At 42.4% G+C, this 21,177-nt stretch overlaps 1 protein-coding gene across 1 annotated transcript in view; it reads left to right on the top strand.

Moving 5' to 3' along the window:
• Positions 1 to 21,177, top strand: part of PYGB (glycogen phosphorylase B) — a 152,311-nt gene that overhangs the window by 122,899 nt on the left and 8,235 nt on the right. The window contains exons 15-17 of the mRNA XM_033938126.1: positions 824 to 882; positions 6,095 to 6,236; positions 10,594 to 10,801. Coding sequence (XP_033794017.1) covers positions 824 to 882; positions 6,095 to 6,236; positions 10,594 to 10,801 — 409 coding nt within the window. The remainder of the gene's footprint in view (positions 1 to 823; positions 883 to 6,094; positions 6,237 to 10,593; positions 10,802 to 21,177) is intronic.

Genomic DNA, 21,177 nt, shown 5'->3' with positions numbered 1-21,177 from the left:
ACCTGTGAAACTCCTCATTCCCCTGTGTTTCTCTCCCTCTGCTTCTCCCCTCTCTCCCTCTGCTTTTCCTTCCCTTTCATGTGGCCCTCCTCTGATCATCTTTCATTTCTTTCCCCTCCCACTGCTCCCAGGGTTGCTCCAGCCCCTACTCACCTCTGTTGGCCCTCCCAGACCTACCTGGAGAAGTTCCTGATGGTCTAGCCGGAACCTGGGCACAAGCAGTTACCACTCACTCCTGCTTGGCGCTGGCCAGCAGTTCAAAATGATTGCCAAAGCCTCTAGCAGCACCATCACGATACTTCAAGTACAACAGTACCTGAAATATCTGCAGTACTTGAAGTGCCACAAGGCTGCTGCTAGTGGTCACAGCAGCCATTTTGAACTGTAGGCTGGCACCAGGCAGGAGCCTGCATTGGAGGTAAAACCCAAATGGTTACCCTATATGTGATTCCTGCCCATCTCTGCCCATGTCCACTGTAAAATAAACACCATGTAAGATATATGCATATTTACAGAATAGCACTTAGGCAGATTTATTTATTTATTTTTACCATACCTATGTAAATGGTAGTATTTATTTACACTTACTTTATAGAATTATCCCCTTTATGGACAGACACAAAGTCCATATGTACTTTTATCCATGCATTTTTCACCAGCTCTAAAGGGCAAAGTGTGTCCTCTTGAATAATCTGTCTTTCCTAACACAGATTACAGGACATGGGCTGTACTAAGGTACAATAGAGGATGGCATACCAGTATGAAGCAGCCAAAACCCATGAAAATTCTTTACATCACAGCTTTCTCTCTTTAAATCTCCCAGGGATCAGGAAAGAGCCATCCAAATCCTTTGTACCAAGAACTATCATGATTGGAGGAAAGGTAGAGTATTCATCAAAAACATTCTATATTAATTGCCCTGTATTCTCCTAGTTGAGCTGTCTATCTCAATCAAGCGTTGATAATTGGTTATGGAGGACTGACCTAGTACAGAGAGAAGCTCTGGTCCAATTGCAGCATCTATTGGAGGAAGCAAGTGGCTGTATGTCTCATATTTAGTGTGAATGCATTCTTCTTGTTGACATCATCAACTAGCCCTCTAAAGCTCTGGGGCATAGCCAAAGGAGTATGCCTCTTTGTAGCCCCTTCAGAACACCAGAGGTGCAAGGAGCAGAAGATTTCTTGTAAATTGGATATGGGGAAGAGGAAAAGGAAGGGCAATGGTGTTGGTCTTATAGGAGATGGTACAGTGCAAGGTCCAATGCATCAACATTTTAGACTGTTGGGGAATTCCAAAATTACCCCTCCATTCTGAGTACTTTCCCTACTATAGAAGGCGCTGTGAGTTTGGGTGGGAGAACCCCACCCCTCAGCCCGAGGGTGGAATTGTTCTTCTTAAGTGAGGTTCAATCTATTGCTTCTAATTTGTCCTTGAGGGGGAGTACTTTTCAAGTTGTTTCTTCTAAGCTCAGTAGAAAGGGCATCATTCATTTTTCCCAGGAAGGAAGTTTGACACAAATAGAAGCATGACGTGAAAAGGTAGGGCTTGTGTCATCAATGCAAATGGAGAATGCCATTAATGTGAACACTAGCTGATAGAGAATGTGCTTAAAGCTAAGGTTTTGAGGTGGTTGAACTTTCCTCAGGCTTATTATTTGTTCCCCAGAGATATCCACAAGTTTATTCTTCATTTCTTTCCAATCTGTATTAACTCCTCAGTGGTATCAGAGTTAGACTTGACAAGGAAGGAGGTTTGCATCATATTGTGTCAGGGAATAGTTTGGACTTAGCCTTTTTTTAGTCCTTCTCAAACAACATGTCAGTCTATCGTACCACGCTAGTTACATCCAGTTCTAAGATGAAGACTATATTGGTTTTACATAAGAACATAAGCAATGCCTCCGCTGGGTCAGACCCGAGGTCCATCGTGCCCAGCAGTCCGCTCACGCGGCGGCCCAACAGGTCCAGGACCTGTGCAGTAATCCTCTATCTATACCCCTCTATCCCCTTTTCCAGCAGGAAATTGTCCAATCCTTTCTTAAACCCCCAGTACCGTACTCTGCCCTATTACGTCCTCTGGAAGCGCATTCCAGGTGTCCACCATACGTTGGGTAAAGAAGAACTTCCTACATTCGTTTCGAATCTGTCCCCTTTCAACTTTTATGAATGCCCTCTTGTTCTTGTATTTTTTGAAAGTTTGAAGAATCTGTCCCTCTCTACTCTCTCTATGCCCTTCATGATCTTGTAAGAGACAGATAGACTTTTGTGGCCAGAAGATTAACATTTTCTTATATATGCACAGACCTACTAATTTACACAGGAAGCATTCTTATAGCTACAGCCTCATTTCTTTTATTAGGTGCTTCTTTTTTTTTTTTAATCCCTTGTAACTACATGGTCAAATATAAATTTTTTTTCCTGGGAATTCTATAACTTAATTTATCTTTATTAGGTCTCTGGAATGAGTGTGTGGGTTTGATATAAATGGGCTCCCAGGTGATTTTGGTTTTTGGTCACCTCCCCAGAGATTCTCTAAATACTGAACAGAAGCGTTACCTTACTGGAACAGACCAAAGGTCCATCAAGCCCGGTATCCTGTTTCCTACAGTGGCCAACCCAGGTCACAACTCCTCAGCAAGATCCTAGAGTAAAACAGATTTTATGCTACTTATCCTTATAGCAATAAGCATTGGATTTCCACAAATCCATCTTAATCTAATCTAATCTTCTATTTCTAGGTCGCTCATACCTTGGTAGGCTTAATAATGGCTTATGGACCTTTTTCTTCTAGGAAGTTATCCAAACCTTTTAAAAACCCTGCTAAGCTAACTGCTTTTACTACATTCTCTGACAACAAATTCCAGGGTTTTATTACACGTAGAGCAAAGAAATATTTTCTCCAATTTATATTAAATCTACCACTTAGTAGCTTCATTGCATGCCCCTTAGTCCTAGTATTTTTTGGAAAGTGTAAACAAGCGATTCACATCTACCTGTTCCACTCCTCTCTTGCTAAAGGTTCTATGTAAAGGTTACTTTTTCCTGAATAATTTTAATTAGATACACAAGACATGACCTTAGCTTGCTTTCTCTTTGTATTGATACATAGAGCTGTCCTTTGAAATAGCTAAGTTAAAAGTAAAGTTTAAACTAAGGCTTCCTGTGCCTGTTAGCTGTGCTTTATACTGATAATTAACCAATTTAAAAATAGTCCCCTTAAATGCTAGCCTATGAACTATAACAGAGACATTCTATACCAAGAAAAAATAGACTATCCCTTAAACTCATTTCTAAGTGAGCAGAGTGCTTAAAATAAAGTCCCTGAGCTTACCTATTTAAGTCAACCTTCCCCAAGTTTACAAGCAACTTCCCAGCAAATTCTTACCAGTGAAGATCTCTCTGCCTCTGGAAGTCCTCTCACAGCACCTCTTCTAGACCCACTACTACTATTGTAGGTCATGAAATGGTTAACTGTAGTTTAAAATATTGCTCTGGCCTACATAGCTGAAAACAGTGTACAATCTATTGACCTCATCTGCCTAAAATGTATGTCCCTACCTTACCACATTGTAAGCTAAATAGATAAGAGTTTGAGCCATGATGTACTGTACATTTAACATTTAGAACTGTAAGAGTTAGATAAGTGTCCTGCTAGTGACCTGCTAGTGTGAGCTTAGAACCAATGAGTGTTAAGAAAAGTAACACATGAAAAGCTTTTTCTAGAATTCAGTTGTATAGCCAGAAAAATGAATAAATATCTCTGTAACTTCCTGGTTTCGGCACTTCTGAGCCAGCTTGGAGCTCAGGGGTCCAGCATGCATTCTGTAATAAATCTCTTGTACTTTCTTCACTCCTCTGACTTTGTGTGTCCAAGTGACCTTTCACTATTATGAGAATATTTCTAAAGCGCTGAAAGGCATACACGGCGCTGCACATTTGACATGTAATAGACAGTCCCTGCTCGGAGGAGCTTACAATCTAGTTTGGAAAAACAGACAGGACATATAGGGTAGGGGAGTTCCTTGCAGAAAGAATGATAGAAAGGACATATAGGGTAGGGGAGTTCCTTGCAGAAAGAATGATAGAAAGGACTTAGGTGATTTTACGCTGAGTAAGATATAAGGGACAGAGATGAGTTGGCAGTGGTGGAGAAAGGTACGGTTAGGAAGAACTTGCCCAACGAACTTGTTTAAATATTGTGTTGGGTCCGCTGGGAAACAGTGATCATAACGTGATCGAATTTGAGCTGTTAACGGGAGTAACGTCGCAAAAGAAATCTACTGTATGGGCATTTAATTTTTGAAAGGGCGACTATGATAAAATGAGGAAAATGATTAAAAAGAAGCTAAAAGGATCGGTTGCAAAGGTTAGGACTGTAAACCAGGCGTGGATGTTATTTAAAAATACCGTCATGGAAGCCCAGACCAGACATATTCTATGTATCAGCAAAGGTGGAAAGAAGAGGAAATGAGAACGAGCGTGGTTAAAAGGTGAAGTGAAAGAGGCTATTAGAGCCAAAAAAACATCCTTTAAAGAATGGAAAAAGGATCTGAATGAAGAAAATAAGAAGAAACACAAGCACTGGCAAGTTAGATGCAAAGCATTGATAAAGACAGCTAAGAAAGAATATGAAGAGAAACTTGCAAAAGAGGCAAAAACTCATAGCAATTTTTTTAGGTACATCAGAAGCAGAAAACCTGTGATTTTTCAGTCTGTCAAAAATTATAAAGACTAGGGGGACACTCGATGAAGTTACAGGGAAGTGCTCTTAAAACCAATAGGAGGAAACTTTTTTTCACTCAGAGAATAATTAAGCTCTGGAACACATTGGCAGAGGATGTAGTAGGAGCAGATAGCGTAGCTGGTTTTAAGAAAGGTTTGGACAAGTTCCTGGAGGAAAAGTCCATAGTCTGTTATTGAGAAAGACATGGGAGAAGCCACTGCTTGCCCTATATTGGTAGCATGGAATATTGCTACACCTTGGGTTTTGGCCAGGTACTAGTGACCTGAATTGGCCACCGTGAGAACGGGGTTATCCAAACTCGATTACTGTAATGCCATTTATTTATGCCTAACAAAAAAAAGTCTTCGCAGACTCCAGCTTATCCAGAATACTGCAGCCAAACTGATTTTTGCTAAACACAAATTTGATCACGTCTCCCCACTACTTACCAATCTTCACTGGCTCCCAGTACTCTCCAGAATTCATTTCAAATGCTCCTGCCTGGCATTCAAGATCATTCACGGCATCCTTCCGCCTCTAATCCCCCTATCCTTCCTTGCCCTGACGCCTGCTACCACCAGATCAGCCCACAGACATAAACAATCCTTCCCCTCTCTACACGGCATCCTCCACGCAGGAAAACTGGGAAGATCCCTCCTCTCCAAAATCACGGGCCTTTGGAACGATCTCACTATCCCGCTGCGGAACCTGGGCTCCCTCCAACTATTCCGAAAACAACTGAAAACCTGGCTTTTCTCTAACATATAACATCTCTTCCTCTGTTTCACCCCCTCTTTATATATCCCCTTGAAAATCTTTCCCCTCTCTCTTCCTATATTTTTAGCTTTGTAAACCGTGTCGAGCTCCATTCCCGTGGAGATGATGCGGTATATAAACTTAAGGTTTAGTTTAGTTTAGTTACTGGACTTGATGGACCATTGGTCTGACCCAGTAAGGCTATTCTTATGTTCTTATGTATATGGATTCTTTCCTCCCCATAATGTGGGCTAGTTAGTTACATTATGTTTTCCTTGTTAATTTTCTTGTTGGCTTACCTTATGTTTATATTCTGTAATGTGCATGTTCTTACTTAAGGAAAAGGAAAAAAAGAGGTGAAGATAGATGAGTAATTTTCACTTTGAAATCAACACACATGCTTGCCAAGTCCTCCCATGTAGCTGCAAAGTCCAAGTACACACTTTGGCCCCAGATTTTTAAAGGGAAACCTCTGCAGGGAGTATCACTTTAAAAATAAGCGTGCAAGTCCACAGATGCAAAGTGCACATGGGCTTGTAACCATCCTGAGATATATGATGATTATCTCATTTTTTTACCTTGCTTAACTTCTCACATCACTCTGTTCCTCTTTAGGCAGCTCCTGGTTACCACATGGCCAAAATGATTATCAAGCTAATTACCTCAGTAGGCGAGTTTGTTAATAATGATCCAATCATAGGAGACAGGCTCAAAGTCATCTACCTGGAGAATTACCGTGTGTCCCTGGCTGAAAAAGGTAGGATGAAAGAACCTAGAAGGAAACGTACGGGCCAATATTGAGCAGACAATGATTGGTGTTTTTGTAAAAGCTGACTGCCAACAGCTAATTTAGACCCAGATATTCAGTACCAGATTGTGTCCAGGCACTAAATATCCAGTCAGTGGCAGTACCCAGAAGTTACATGGGTGGCATGCCCACATAGCTACCTAAGCAAAGATAGGTCTGCCGTTTAGGCAGCCCTACTTGCCTGATTAGCTGTGCAGCCACCAGCACTGAATATCGCCAGTGTCCACATGAGGGACCTGATATACTGCTTTTTCTGCCTGGTGGTTTACATAGGGCAGGGGTAGGCAATTCCGGTCCTCGAGAGCCGGAGCAAGGTCAGGTTTTCAGGATATCCACAATAAATATGCATGAGATAGATTTGCATCTCAAGGAGGCAGTGCATGCAAATCCATCTCATACATATTCATTGTGGATATCCTGAAAACCTGGCCTGGCTCCGGCTCTCGAGAACCGGAATTGCCTACCCCTGACATAGGGCAATGAAGTGTTGAGTGACTTGCCCAGAGTCACAAGAAGCTACAATGGGAATTGAACTCACAACCTCAGGCCACTCCTTCTCCACCCAGATTCTACTTCTGGACCACCTTCACTAAACAGCAAGTGTTGCAGCAGTCAGAATGGATATTCAACAGAACTATCCAGTTAAGCACCACTGAATATGCTTTCCCGACCTGATCAGCACAATTTAACTGGGCAAGAGCCTCTTCTGCCTGGTTAAATTGTTTTGAATATCGGGCCCATAGTGTATAGGGCAGGGGTGGGCAACTCCGGTCCTCGAGGACTGGAATCCAGTCGGGTTTTCAGGATTTCCCCAATGAATAAGCATTGAAAGCAGTGCATGCAGAGAGATCTCATGCATATTCATTGGGGAAATCTTGAAAACCCGACTGGACTGCGGCCCTCGAGGACCGACATTGGACACCCCTGGTCTATGTAATCTCACTGTCTATCACAGTGGTTCCCAACCCTGTCCTGGAGGACCACCAGGCCAATCGGGTTTTCAGGCTAGCGCTAATGAATATGCATGAGAGAGATTTGCATATAATGGAAGTGACAGGCATGCAAATGTGCTTCATGCATATTCATTAGGGCTGTCCCGAAAACCCGATTGGCCTGGTGGTCCTCCAGGACAGGGTTGGGAACCACTGGTCTATCACACCTATATACACACCCAAACACATCTAGATATACTTCCCATACTCTCCTCTACTCACAGACACACAAACACCTCCCCCGCTTACCTACACACATCCATACACGCCCCCAATACGCAAAACATACAAACACCCACATCTGCAACCCCCTATATCCCATCCTGCACTCCCCATATTCCTACACCCTTACTCTTGTCATATCCACTTGAACCTACACCTAGGGTTTCGTCTTAAAGAGGACACTTGGCCCTGCCCCATTCCGCCCCTGGCCCTGCCTTGACCTGCTCCCAGCTCCACCCCCAAAAGAATCTCATGTATCCTTCCCTGAGTTCCGGCCCGTGTCTAGAATGCCTCTGCGTAAGCATGGACGTCGATGCAATGGCATCACACTCATGCACACATGTGTGATGTCATCATGTCAACATCTGCACATGTGCAGAGGCCCTCCAGACGTGGCCCCAAGCTCGGGGCCTTCCAAAACCCAGACAGACTTCCAACAAACATTTTCCTACTCTGGGCCATGACATCAGTAACGCTTCACGATATTCATTCCTACCAGAACACTTGGCCTTGGTCACACGTGCAGAACACAGATAATCTAATTTAATCTAATCTCTTTTTTTTAATACCAATTCATCCCAAAGACTCGGTTAATTAAATATTAATAAAATTATACAGATTAGAATAGAGACTATATCTTTTAGGCCAGAATTTTATGCAAATATAAGACCTTAAACTAAAAATCCTAATATACACAAATGAAACCCTAAAATGCCAGACTCTGCATGCAGTACAACAGAGAAACAAAAATACATTTCTTCCTAAACAGTGCAAAATTTAGACAGCAGATGTAAATTCTGAAAACAGATAAATTTCAATCATTAAATTGAAAATAAAATCATTTTTCCTACCTTTGTTTGGTGGTTTTATTTTTCTATTTATCTTTTCCCAGTCTCTGGTTGTACTTCCTTCTGTCTGTGCTCTTATCTTTGTTTCCATCCATTTGCTGTTTGCTCTCCTTCATTTTCTGCCCTACATCCATTTTTTGCCATTAATTTTTAATATTCAACTTTCTTCTATTTTTCTGCTTCTTCCTCAGATCTATCTACTTTTTCCATATTTTCCCTTCCCATCTATCCATTCGCACTATCATCTCCCTCTCTCTGCCCTTTCCCACCATCCATGTGTGCCATCTCCTCCCTCTTTCTTCTCCCCTATTCCCATCTATCTATAAACAGCATTTCTTCCATCTCTGTTCCCTTCCCCATCCCTCCCATCCCTGTGCACCATGCCCTCCATCCCTATGTACCATCTCCTTCTTCTTTTTTCCTCTTCTATGGTCTGAAATCTGTCTTCCCCCTTCCCCCTCCTATGGTCTGGGATCTTTATCCTCTCCTTCCTACAGTCTGGCATCTCTCTCCCTCCTTCCTCCTCCCTTTGTGGTCTGGCATCTCTCTGTCTTTTCCTTCCCCTCCCCTCCCCCTCTGTCCTTTCCCTAGTCTGACATCTTTCTCCTTCCCTTTCCCCCTCCAGTGATCTGGCATCTTTATCTGCCCCTTCCATTCCCTCCCCTGGAGGTATGGCATCTTTCCTTCCCTTTTCTCCCCATCTGTGCGGTCCAGCATCTCTCTTACCTTCCCCTGGGATCCGTTGCTTGCTCACCTGATGCTGCTGTAACTTCTTCAGGCCTTCACCAGCGTGACTGAACAAAACACTCTACCTTCGGTGACCCAGAAGCTTTTTTTCTGCTACTGCTTTCTGCCTACGTGGGGACAGGAAGCAGTAGCAGAGGAGGAGTTTCTGGGTCGCCGAAAGCAGCATGTATACTTCAGTGATGCTGCCGACTGCCCAAAAAGTTACAACAGCACTGGGTGAGCAAGTACCCGATTCTGCAAAGGGGCGGGGGGAGAAATCCGGATAGGTGCAGGAGGGAAGGAAGGAGGACTCCGGATAGGCGCGTGAGCTGCTTGGGTACTAGATGTCTGATTTTCCCGGGCAAAAGTTATAAAAATAAAAAACCGCCTGGACTCCCACCACAGTCCTCAAAAAGAGGACATGTCCGAGGAAACCTGGACATCTGGTAACCCTGCCTACACCTATATCCCCATTGAAACAAGGAAATAACTAGCACAGCTTCTTAATCCACACAGCCACAACTCAGATATCTAGACACACAGTCCCATTAAAGTATAAGAACATAAAAGTTTCCATACTTGGACAGGTCAAAGGTCCTTCAAGCCCAATATCCTATTTCCAATAGTGGCCAGACACTCTATTCCTGAAGCCTGCCCTGTTAGATGTTCATTTGCCTGCTTACTCCCTCCAGTGTGCTGGAGCATCTGGACATTTGTTTCTTTCCTTTAACCAGCTTTAATAAGGATAGATGATGTGACTGCCACATTGATGAATCTAAGGGGTATCTGTAGAATCTCCCACACTCTTAGGGTTGCGTTCAGGTTGGTGACTTGTTTTCACTTTATTATGCATTGCAAATGGTTAAGTTTTGTTTTATCTGTTATATGTTACTGGTATGAGCAGAGCTGACATGTTTCTTGGGGAGAGTCCCCATACCCCTCCCTATTCTGTTTTCTCTCCAGGACTGACCATCTGCTTTAGTACGAACTGAGGAATTGGAGGGCAGCCCAGAGGGATGGGAGGCAGAGCAAGAGAATACTAATGATGCTCTCTACAGGATTTCTCACGAGAAGGGATTGTTTACTCACTGGTTCAGGAATAGAATGTTTGTCTACTAGAAAGAAGATTATCAAGGTAAGAACCTAATTTTTCAATGTGAGATTTGGATTTGATTTGGTCATTATGTTCACCCATTTGAAGTCTATGACTAGGAAAAGGCTATGTCAGCATAAATGTATTAAATAAAAAAATAAGTACTTGTTTGCAGCATGACTTCAGAACTGAAAAATGTGGCTCCAAATGGAGTTGCAAAAAACACATTTGGGGTTGCGACGTACCATGATAATGAAGTCAAGGCCAGAGAACATTGACAATGCTGATTAATATGGTTGATCATTAATAAGACCAGCAGATCCCTAGTGGAAATGGTGAAGTATTTTTTTGTGTGTGTGTCAGAGATGCTCAATAATAGCAAAAATTAAAAGAATTAATATTTTTTCATATTTGCCTCTTCTCAGTGGTCCCCGCTGCAGATCTCTCTCAGCAGATCTCCACGGCGGGAACAGAGGCCTCTGGAACAGGAAACATGAAGTTCATGCTGAACGGAGCCCTCACCATTGGCACCATGGATGGTGCCAACGTGGAAATGGCAGAGGAGGCAGGGGAAGATAACTTTTTCATTTTTGGCATGAGAGTGAAAGATGTGGAGGCTCTTGACAAGAAAGGGTATGTATAGAAGCAACACAGAAATCTTTAGCTTTTCATGTGCAGTGTGGTTGTGTGATAGAGGTGTGGTTTGGGTCTGTCAGAAAACACAGCCGTATATGCAGTATTTTCAAACAAAAGGAAAATATTAGTGTTCTGAGTTTATATAACATAACATAAATCTTTATTTATATACCGCGAGTACCTTTCGGTTCAAGGCGGTTTACATAAAAATGAATGAGAAGAGTCAGCGAGCTACATTAAAGGAGAAGAGAACTGAGAGACTGGAGGATCACAGAGAAGGAATTAAGAGGACCTAACCAAGAAGTGAGGTTAATAAATAAGTAAGTCTGAGAGTAGCAACGTGGGGGTCGGATCAATGGAGTTGGCAGAGTTTTTCTGGGGATTTAAGATGGGCCGTTGGTTTTAGAGAAGAGATGCGTTTTGAGGAGTTTTCTGAAGCGCATTTGGATGTAGCTCCATTTGGCTTCATTCAGGATACACGTATCACTCTTAATACACTCTTCCCAGTATTGGCTCCCAGCCTTGCCCAATACAATGACTAGTATCACCTTCTTGTGTCCTCACAAGTACCTTCTGCAAACAATTTCAGATTCCTTCCTTGACTTGACCTTCTTCCCACATAAAGATACTGGAGCCACACTACTTCTCTGATCCTCTCCTGGCTCAACTTCAGCTGGAGTCCTCTAACCTCAGGATATCCCTCCTTGAAGCCTCTTACTTCAGGACGTCTCTGACCTACTCAACATCAGGTTATTTAAACTCTTCCCTGCCATTTTGATGCAGGACATGTTCTGGTCATTTAGTGCCACCTGCTATCAGGCAGCTAAACTGCGCCCTCGGTGAAGAAGTACTCACCATTCTACCATCTACTTCCTCACATTCAGTAATAAGAAAGCAATTGCATTCTGGGCCACTGTTAAGCATACTAGGGCTCAGTGCAAAAATTTGGGAGAGGTCGTCAAAGCCCATCAGCAAGTTGTGCTTCCTTCAGCTATGGGTAAGCTTGAGGCCCACTGTGGCATGACTGCCCAGGGCAACGGCCCTGATTGTATCCTCCTAATGCCAACCTTGATTACATTGGTGTTTGAGTTCTGTGTAAGTCAACTTGAATCCAAAGGGATGTTTCTCAGTTTTTAGCACAGAAATCTTAGGTACCACAAAGCTGCTTGTATACTGTGGGTTAGGGTAAGGATATTTTGTTATGCTGGAGCAAGTTTAAAGAAAGAGAGAATTATTTTCAACCTGGGTAAAAAGTGCTTTATGCTCATATATTGGGAATTCTATAAGAAGGTAACTAGTTGTGCATGGCAAGAAGTTGCATTAATGGCAGATTAACAGAAAATTACATGCATTAATTTGATAGCACATACTTTGCTGGTAGGCATCTTCATGGGTGTAAACATTCTAGCATGCAGGTAGAAACAGGAATTTACAGCTATAAGGCTGGCTTTATATATTGGTGCCTTAAAAGTACATGCATGTTCAGCTACTGCATATAGGATAATATTTTATAAGTGAAAATAAGTGCCTACTTTTCTTTATAGAATAGGCTTTAAATGGGTTATGGGCGCCATAACCTGCACCTTTGCTAAAGGGTGAACAAAACAGTTTTTTTAAAGTTTCGGATGAAACAAAATCTTCCTCTCAATTTCTGCCCACTTCAAACTGTAACAATCTCCACTCCATCCTCCTTCTTTCCCCGTGAACGTTAACAGTCTTCACCATTTCTTTCTATCACCCCCAGATATAGCCTCCACTCTCTCTCCCTCTCCGATCCCAGCCCCACCCATAGGCTCTCTGGGCTAACTTTAGAGTCCCTGGTGGCCTAGTTTATAGTTGGAGCAGGAATAATCCCTAATCACTCCTGCCCATGCCATCTTCACTGTCAAAATGGTTGTCACATACTCCAGGAGCAGCCATTTTGAAATTAGTACCAGCATAGGCAAGACTGACTCCTTGGGAGCCTAGGATCCTTAAGGAAATTTGCCTGCTGTTTCTTCCAGTACTGACAGCCAAGTGTGTGAGGGATTGTAAGTATTTGCTAGAGTTAAACTATCTCATAGGGTGGGATTGTCAGAAGTCTCTTGGAGTTTTTATCATTGGGGCTTTATGCAGAAATGCTGGTGCAAACACATGTACACTGCAGATTTTGCAAAACTGCACATCAAAGGAGAGCTAAATAAGTAGCCGAGCTCCACAACACTAATTTTTAGCTTTCTGAGGTGGTTTTGAACATCAGTGTGATATGCATAATTCCTCTCTCAATCACGCCTCTAAACATCCAGTCCAAATAGCTGATGATTATGCATGACTCGGAAATGTGCAAATGTAAGGGGAATTTTTTGAAGTACAATTGTATAGCCCTTGCAGAATAGGGAGTAGCCATATACTTTTAACTGGGCCTCCGCGTGTACAGATCGCTGGACTAGATGGACCTAGGTCTGATCCGGTGAGGGCGTTTCTTATGTTCTTATGCTCAAATCATGCCTTCTTGGAATCTGTGTTCCACTTGCATACACATATAAATACAGCCTCTTCTAAAATCATGACATGGTAATGTGCACATGCAAATCACTTTTTTACACATCTAAATTCTCCCTTGGTGTGTTTTAAAGTGCTATTAATGCACTGCAAAATTAACTTAGCTAAAATAGTGCTGTTCTGAGAAACTGACACAAAAAGCCCAAGAATAGAGAATTAAAAACCTGAATGGGGTGGAGAGTGTAACATGATACATTCCATTTAAGCCAGTGGTTCTTAACCCAATCCTTGGGACCAAAGGAGCCAACTTTTCAAAATGATTGGAGGTGATCGACTCACCACAATGTACCAAGTCCATGTAAAGGAAATAAAAGCATGATTGGTTGGTGAACACAGCAGATGGTGCCACACAGGAAGGACGTGGGTAAAAGAAATGCTAAGGGTAGCACTGTAAGTCCCACCAGTCTCTCATCTTCCCCGACCCCAAATTCATTACCACAGTTTACTATCCTACTGGCAGACCATCTACACCATATTCATGCTATGCCATCCAGTCCACCTTGATCCATCTGTACAACCCATACTCTCCCTCTCCCAGTTAGTTCTCAATAATCTCTCTTCCCTAACAAACCTGTACACATCATATACTTTGTTTTCTCTTAGACCATCTCTACATTTTTCTCAGTCCCTTCTTACCTTAATGTTTTCTTCCTACTCTTATCTTTATTCTGTTTTCCCTCACTTTAGTGCAGTTTGACTTTTGTTTTGGGGTATGATGCTTAATATCACCCCCATGCCTCCTTTAACCCCCCCCCCATTCTATACTTCTCTGCTTTCTACTTCCTCATGACTTGACCTGCCTTGCCCCTTACTAATTTCTTTCCCCATTGGGTTCCCTCTCATTCTACCTTGGTCGGTGCCCTCCCCTGCAGGCTAGGAACATCCATCCCTCATACTTCCTAAGCAAAATTAATTGTACATTTTAAAACTTTTCTCCCCACCCTTCCTGGCAAGGATCATATTCCTACTCCCCCTTCCCAAAGTCCCAGACACCATTCATATCTAGAACTCACAGACTGAAATACAATAGCTTCCAAATACATCCAAGAAAGGCCCCATGGTATAATGCTCCACCACCTGAATGCACAGACCCAGAAAGCTTATTTGCATGTGGTGCTTCTTGCTCTCAGACTGAAAATCCCAAAGATCACATGCTGAGAAGGAAATCAGAGAACCTAAAGGTTTGCATTCATAACAACCCTATGTGCCAGCCCACCTGCTCTAGGGGTTACAGAGTAAGTGCTTGCTTGGTGAGAAACTGAGTTAGCACTGACTAGTGCCTTCTGCAAAAATAGAAATTGGCACCTCATTTGGTGGTAACAACTTTGGCATAATGTCCTCTCCTTTATTAATGGTGATTCCAGCACACCATCCCTCTTACTCTCTCCTTTTACCAAACACCTCCTTCTTTCTCCATTCTCTGACCAGCACCATTATACCCCTACTTCCTCTTCCTGGCCCACATTATGTAGAAGGATATGGGGTGGCATACCCCCCCCTATTCATGAAGCCCTGCACAGCCACAAAGGTCATTGACCCCAAAACCTAGCCGGTAGCAGAGCTGTGCTGACAATGAGAATGGAAAGCCATGGCTTAGGAATTGAGCCAAGAGGAAAACCAAACCAAGAACGTCTTACCCCCTTCCAAATTCACCCATCTGTCCTGTAACTTCTTCTAGCTACTGCCATGCTATTCTTTTGAGACTAGTATACAGCATAATGTGCCCACTTAGTCTCACACTACTATCTCCCATAAGATATAACAAGGGAATGAGTGATTTACTTTAGTGAAAAAATTTGCTGGTGTTACTCACTATTCCTCTTTAAATTTGAAACTCAATCATAGGTCTCTGTATTTCAGAACTGCCAAAAAGAAGCAATTTTAAATATATTTTTAAAACGAGGGCATCAAATACTGGCATAATCCCTTTCTCCTCTTCCATGCCTTTCCAGTAAAATACATATTAATTATGGTGACTACAGGAGAAAGGCAAAATATAACTATTGCCTACCCTTTATCCAGCCCAGCTGATACAGAAATCTTTACTAAAATCTTAAACAATTTTCCAACCTTTGTGTTTGTAGTTTAGCTTCTGTCTCTACTTGACCTTGGATTTCTCTCTGTCCTCAAGTTCCTTCTTTTGAGAATTCTCCTTCCAGTCTTCCTTCATCATTTCTTTTTCTCCATGTATATTTGTCTTTCCGTGGTTTCTCTCTATAGCTTTTCTCATCTCACTTTCATGTCTGTTCTCTCCACCATGACCCCCTCCCCTCTTCCCCTCAGGTCCTTTTTTCCCTGTCTCACACAGCTACTCTCTACCTCTTTCTGTTTGCATCTTGTGTCCCCTCTGCCTGCTCTTCTTCTCTTCCATATTATGAGGGGCACAATCAAAACATTCTGACGTCCAAAAACTTGCCTAAATTGGCACTTGGGCATCTTAATCGCCAGGACATCCAAGTGCCGATAATCAAAACAGTCTTTCTGTACATCTAACAAGGTGTTCCAGCCTCTGTACACTCAGAGCACGAGATGGGTGTGTTATGGGCAGACTTTGAGCAGTCTCAAGGGCGGGTTAGACATGGACGTCTTGCAGCAACAGTAATCAAACATTTTGCAAGACATCCTGGATGGAGCTAAATAGGGGAGGGTCATTAGGGTGGGCAGACTAGATGGGCCGCGGCCCTTATCTGCCATCTTTTTCTATGTTTCTATGAACTTATACGTTTGGAACTAGACCTGTTTTAGAAGGGCCTAAGTGTCACAAAGGTGCCCAAACTGACCGGATGACTACTGCATGCATCAAGGTAAGATACCCCTACACTCCCTCAGTGCTCAAGGACTCTCTCATATCCAAAAAGATCAGAATACAAACATACATACGTGTCTCCAGAACATCAGCACCTGGTATAGGAAAGCCTAGTAGAGCTGCACACAGGTGATTTAAGTAGCCTGGTGGGTGAGCTAGTGAACCATAGAGAGGAGTAGCAAGTCCCATAAGCCACTCTAACCACTACATTCATGGTGGAAAATGTGACCCCCACCAACCTCCCCTCCCCAAAACCCTACTCTACTGCCATATAGGTGCCACCTGCAGCCATAAGGGCTATTCAGGTTGTAGAAAGGTGGGTATAGTGGGTTTTGAGGGGCTCACCGTAACCTATATGGTGGTTCTGGTGAGATGTTTATCTGGCACCCTTTATGTGAAGTTCACAGCAGTGCCCTCTAAGGTGCCCCACTATTCTGTTGCCATGTCTGGATGGCCAGTCCATTACAGGACTGGCCCCTCCCATTCCAAATGGTCTTGTTCTGGGTGTTTGGGACTTGAACAAAATATTTGTCAAAAATGTGATATAGAGATAGACGTCCTGGCTGTCTGGATGTCCCAATAGCCTGGACATCTAGATAGAGGATTAAAAAAACAAACATTATTTCTAGACATGTGGTGGTTTGCCTTTTGAAAATATACATATTCTTACTGCCGACTTAGGACATCTAGCGCCATACGTCCAAATCAGACTTAGAAGTATGTTTTGAAAATGCCCCTCAGAGTAGAATGGTCTATTGGTTAAGTTGCTGTGGGTAGCACATCTGTTTTGTGCACAACTACAGACTTTCTAGCAGAGTTGTCATGCCTCTTGACTGGCTTCTTATTCTGGAAGTAGCCTGTCTTCCCCTAATCAGGTATTTCATCCTGGGAACTGGGATCATGTCTTCTTTTCACCAACTTTCTAATGAAGTCTGTAAAGACAGTAAATGGAGGATTTTCCCAAAGGAAAATCCAGACCCATGGTCATGCCCCCAGACCCGCTTAGTTCCACCTCATTCTACCGGTGTGATACCCCATTCCGCCCCCAGCCCCGCCCTAGACGGCATCCATGCATGTGCGGACATAACACGATGTCCATACCGGGGTGGGTCTATGGATGACATCACCCACATGTGAGAATATCTGCCTGCTGTCCCCGGATAACACCTGTTACGGTAAGTAACTGTGCTTTCCTTCCCTGAGCTCAGTGCTGCGTCTGGAGGGCCTCTGAGCATGTGTGGATGCAGCGCTATTGCATCACATGCATGCATCATGCATTCTTGTGATGTCTTTGCATCACATCTGCATATGGTTGGAGGCCTCTAGACATGGCCCTGAGCTCTGTCAGAGCTAAGGCCTTCCAAAACCCAGACAAACTGCCAGTTTCTCAAAATCCATCCGGACACCCTGACAGTCCTCTAAAAAGAGGACATGTCTGGGTAAATCTGGACATCTTGTAACCCTTGGGGTGCTCAGGCACCCACAGTGCTGGCACCTGTGCTTGGGACACATCAGCCAGTTGTAGGATTTCCACAATGAATTTGCATGAGATAGATCATAGCTATGCTGAATCTGACAGGCTGGGTGTGTTCCAAGGGACTGGGCTGAGAACCCCTGACAAGTCCATATTAGAGATACACTTCAAACTGGGACAAAGATTGCGCACACTTTTTTCCCACGAGCTCTGAAAGTATGCCTACACTTTTGCTTTAAGATTTGCCACATGACTTGAAAATAATTTTTACAAAATTACCACAGATGTTACACGCATGCAATGTAGGTATGGAAAAGGTTTGCACCTACTTTTATGTGATTTGAGTGTAGGTATGTGTGTGGGGAGGAGTTTGGGTGGAATGCAGGTGCAGTTATGTTTATAAAATACACTAATAAGCAAAAATCTGGGTTTGTTACCATGCAGACTAAATAAAAGCCAGAAATGCCTGGTAAAGTGGAGTATCATGGCAGCAAAAAGTAGTATAGCAAAACACTGGAAGCAAATGGAAGCCCCATCTTTACAAGCTATTTCTATGTTTCTATGAGAGACTGGAGTTCATTGTTTGGATGCAGAATGTCATAATCAGGAGAGTGCCTAAGCCCATAATCTTATTCCTATCTTAGAAATTATTCCTGGAGTAAGGTAACGTTTCCTATAGAACAAGGAACTCAAAAAGTATAGAAAATCCTAGACTGGAACAAAACTGCAAAGGAGTATAGGACTTAATTTCCTAGGCACCTGACCCATAGGAAGAACTATGGTGGGAGGAGCCATGTGGAAACTGAGCCTTCCTAGGTACATATTCAGTATATAATGGCTCCCAGTGTGACCAGAAAGGTGGAGTTGCTGCCTAGTGTTGAGAGGCTGGAGAATCCCACACTATGGAAATAGGAGACCAAGCTGCTGAACCAGGATTGGAAATGGAAGAGATGGACTGCATGGATTTATAAGCAGAGCCAGACTATAGAGATAATATAGTAGCAGTAGTAGTAGAACCCCAAGGTATAGAGCTGTGATGGAAATTGAAATATCTGGAAAAGTTAAGATAAGCTGGTAGAGTAGTCAGGAAAGCAAAGATTCAACTGGAAGTTTCAAGTTTATTAAAAGTTTGTTGTACATGCAATATCAAATACTTCAATGTGTATGACAATTTGAAATTAGGAGACAAAAATAAAACAATTTATACAAATAAACATACAATGTATGTACACAAGTAATTAGCGATACAAAAGGGAAGAGGGGTGAACTACAATCTTTGAAGAAAGTAAGAGTACATTTTAGGGAAAAAACAACATCAGGAGGGTGATGAAGAATGTTTTAAAAATATGGCTAAGCCTAAAAAAGAGGATAGGGGAGATTGTGACCTATACATAAGGTCTGGTTAAAATTTGGTATTTGAGCCTGGGATTAATGATAGATGAATAATCCTATCTATGACTCAAATGCGTCTTTGTACAGGTGGCATTTTAATATGCTTTTAAATTTTTCTAATGAGGTTTCTCCATGTAGATAGATTGGTAAGTTGTTCCAAAGCTGGGGTGCTATGACTGAAAAAATTATAGATCTTCTGGTACCTATTATTTTTAGAGAAGGGATAGTCAGCAAATGCTATTCCGTTAATCTAAGAAGAAATAGCAGACAGTAAAATGGAGAGACAAGACATTTTTAGATATGTTAGTGATAGGAGGAAGTACAGAAGTGGAGTTGTGAGACTCAAAGGTTAAGAGGAGGAATATATAGAAAGTGAGAAAGATAAGGCTGATATTTCTGTTCTGTGTTTATAGCTGAAGGACTGGGAGCAAGACTGCAGAAGACAAGAACAAATATAGATGGAGTTATGGAAAATCCTGAATGATTTTCAGAGGATTGTAACCATGAGGATTGTGTTCATGAGGAGCTAGCTAAACTAAAGGTGGACAAAGCAATGGGGCCAGATGGCATAAATCCGAGGGTATTGAGGGAACTTAAGGAAGTTCTGCCAGTTCCACTGGCTGACTATTTCAATGCTTCTCTAGAGTTGGGAGTGGTACTGGGGGACTGGAGAAGGGCGGATGTGATCCCTCTCCACAAAAGTGGAAGTAAGGAAGAGGTAGGGAACTACAGGCTAGTACAGGGATCTCAAAGTCCCTCCTTGAGGGCCGCAATCCAGTCAGGTTTTTAGGATTTCCCCAATGAATATTCATTGAAAGCAGTGCATGCACATGGATCTCATGTATATTCATTGGGGAAATCCTGAAAATCCGACTGGATTGCGGCCCTCAAGGAGGGACTTTGAGACCCTTGGGCTAGTAAGTCTGACTTCTGTGGTAAGTAAATTAATGGAAACACTTTTAAAAAGGAGAATATTTAGTGAAGTTTCTGGGATCCATACAGGATCTGAGGTAATAAAGATTCATTAGAGGCAGGTCTTATCAGACAAATATGATCAATTTCTTTGACTGAGCAAAGAGATGGATAGAGAGAAAGCGTTAGATGTGGTGTGTTTAAATTTTAGCAAAGTCTTTGACACTTTTCCAGATAGGTATCTAATAAATAAACTGAGTGTCCTTGGTATGGACCACAAAGTGACAGACTAGGTTAGGAACTGGTTAAGTGAAAGGCAACAGAGTGTAGTGGTAAACAAGGCCAGTAAGTCTGACTTCTGTGGTAAGTAAATTAATGGAAACGCTTTTAAAGATTTTTGGATATGCAGGATAAAAATAGTTTTAAATAGATAAATAAGGCTCAATCTGAGGAAAGGGATGTTACCAGTGGTGTGCCCCAAGGTTCGCTTCTTGGTCCTGTTCTTTTTACTATTTTTGTAAGTGATATTGCTGAAGGGCTGTCTGGTAACTTTGGTATCATTGCAGATGATACCAAAATTTGCAAGACTAGACACACCTGATGATGTGGATAACATGAGGAAGAACCTTGCGAAGCTTGAAGAAATGGTCCGGAATTTGGCAGCTAAAATTTAATGCTAGGAAATACAGGATACTGCATTTGGGCTGCAAAACCCGAAGGGAATGATATAGTTTAGTGGGTGAACAACTTTTGTGCACAAAAGAGGAGCAGGACTTGGATGGGATTGTACGTGATGATCTTGAAGTGGCCAAACAGGTAGAAAAGGTGACAGCAAAAGCTAGACGGATGCTTGGGTGTTTAGTGAGAAGAATGGCCATTAGGAAAAAAGAAGTAATAATGCCCCTATATAAGACTCTGGTGAGACTACATTTAGAATATTGTATACAATTATGGAGACCGCACCTTCAAAGAGATATAAACAGGATGGAGTCAGTATAGAGGAAGACTACTAAAATGGTCAGTGGTCTTCATCATAAAATGTATGAGGATAGATTTGAAGATCTCAATATGTATAGTTTGAAGGAAAGGCAGGATAGGGGCAACATGATAGAGATATTTAAATATCTATATGGCATAAATGTGCATGAGGTGAGTCTCAATTGAAAGGAAGCTCTGAAATGAAGGGGTATAGCATAAAGGTGAAAGGGGATAGACTAAGAAGTAACCTCAGAAAATACAATTTCACGG

Source organism: Geotrypetes seraphini, chromosome 3, assembly GCF_902459505.1.
Source record: "Geotrypetes seraphini chromosome 3, aGeoSer1.1, whole genome shotgun sequence".
Lineage (NCBI taxonomy): Eukaryota > Metazoa > Chordata > Amphibia > Gymnophiona > Dermophiidae > Geotrypetes > Geotrypetes seraphini.
This window is presented reverse-complemented; position numbering and strand designations above follow the sequence as displayed.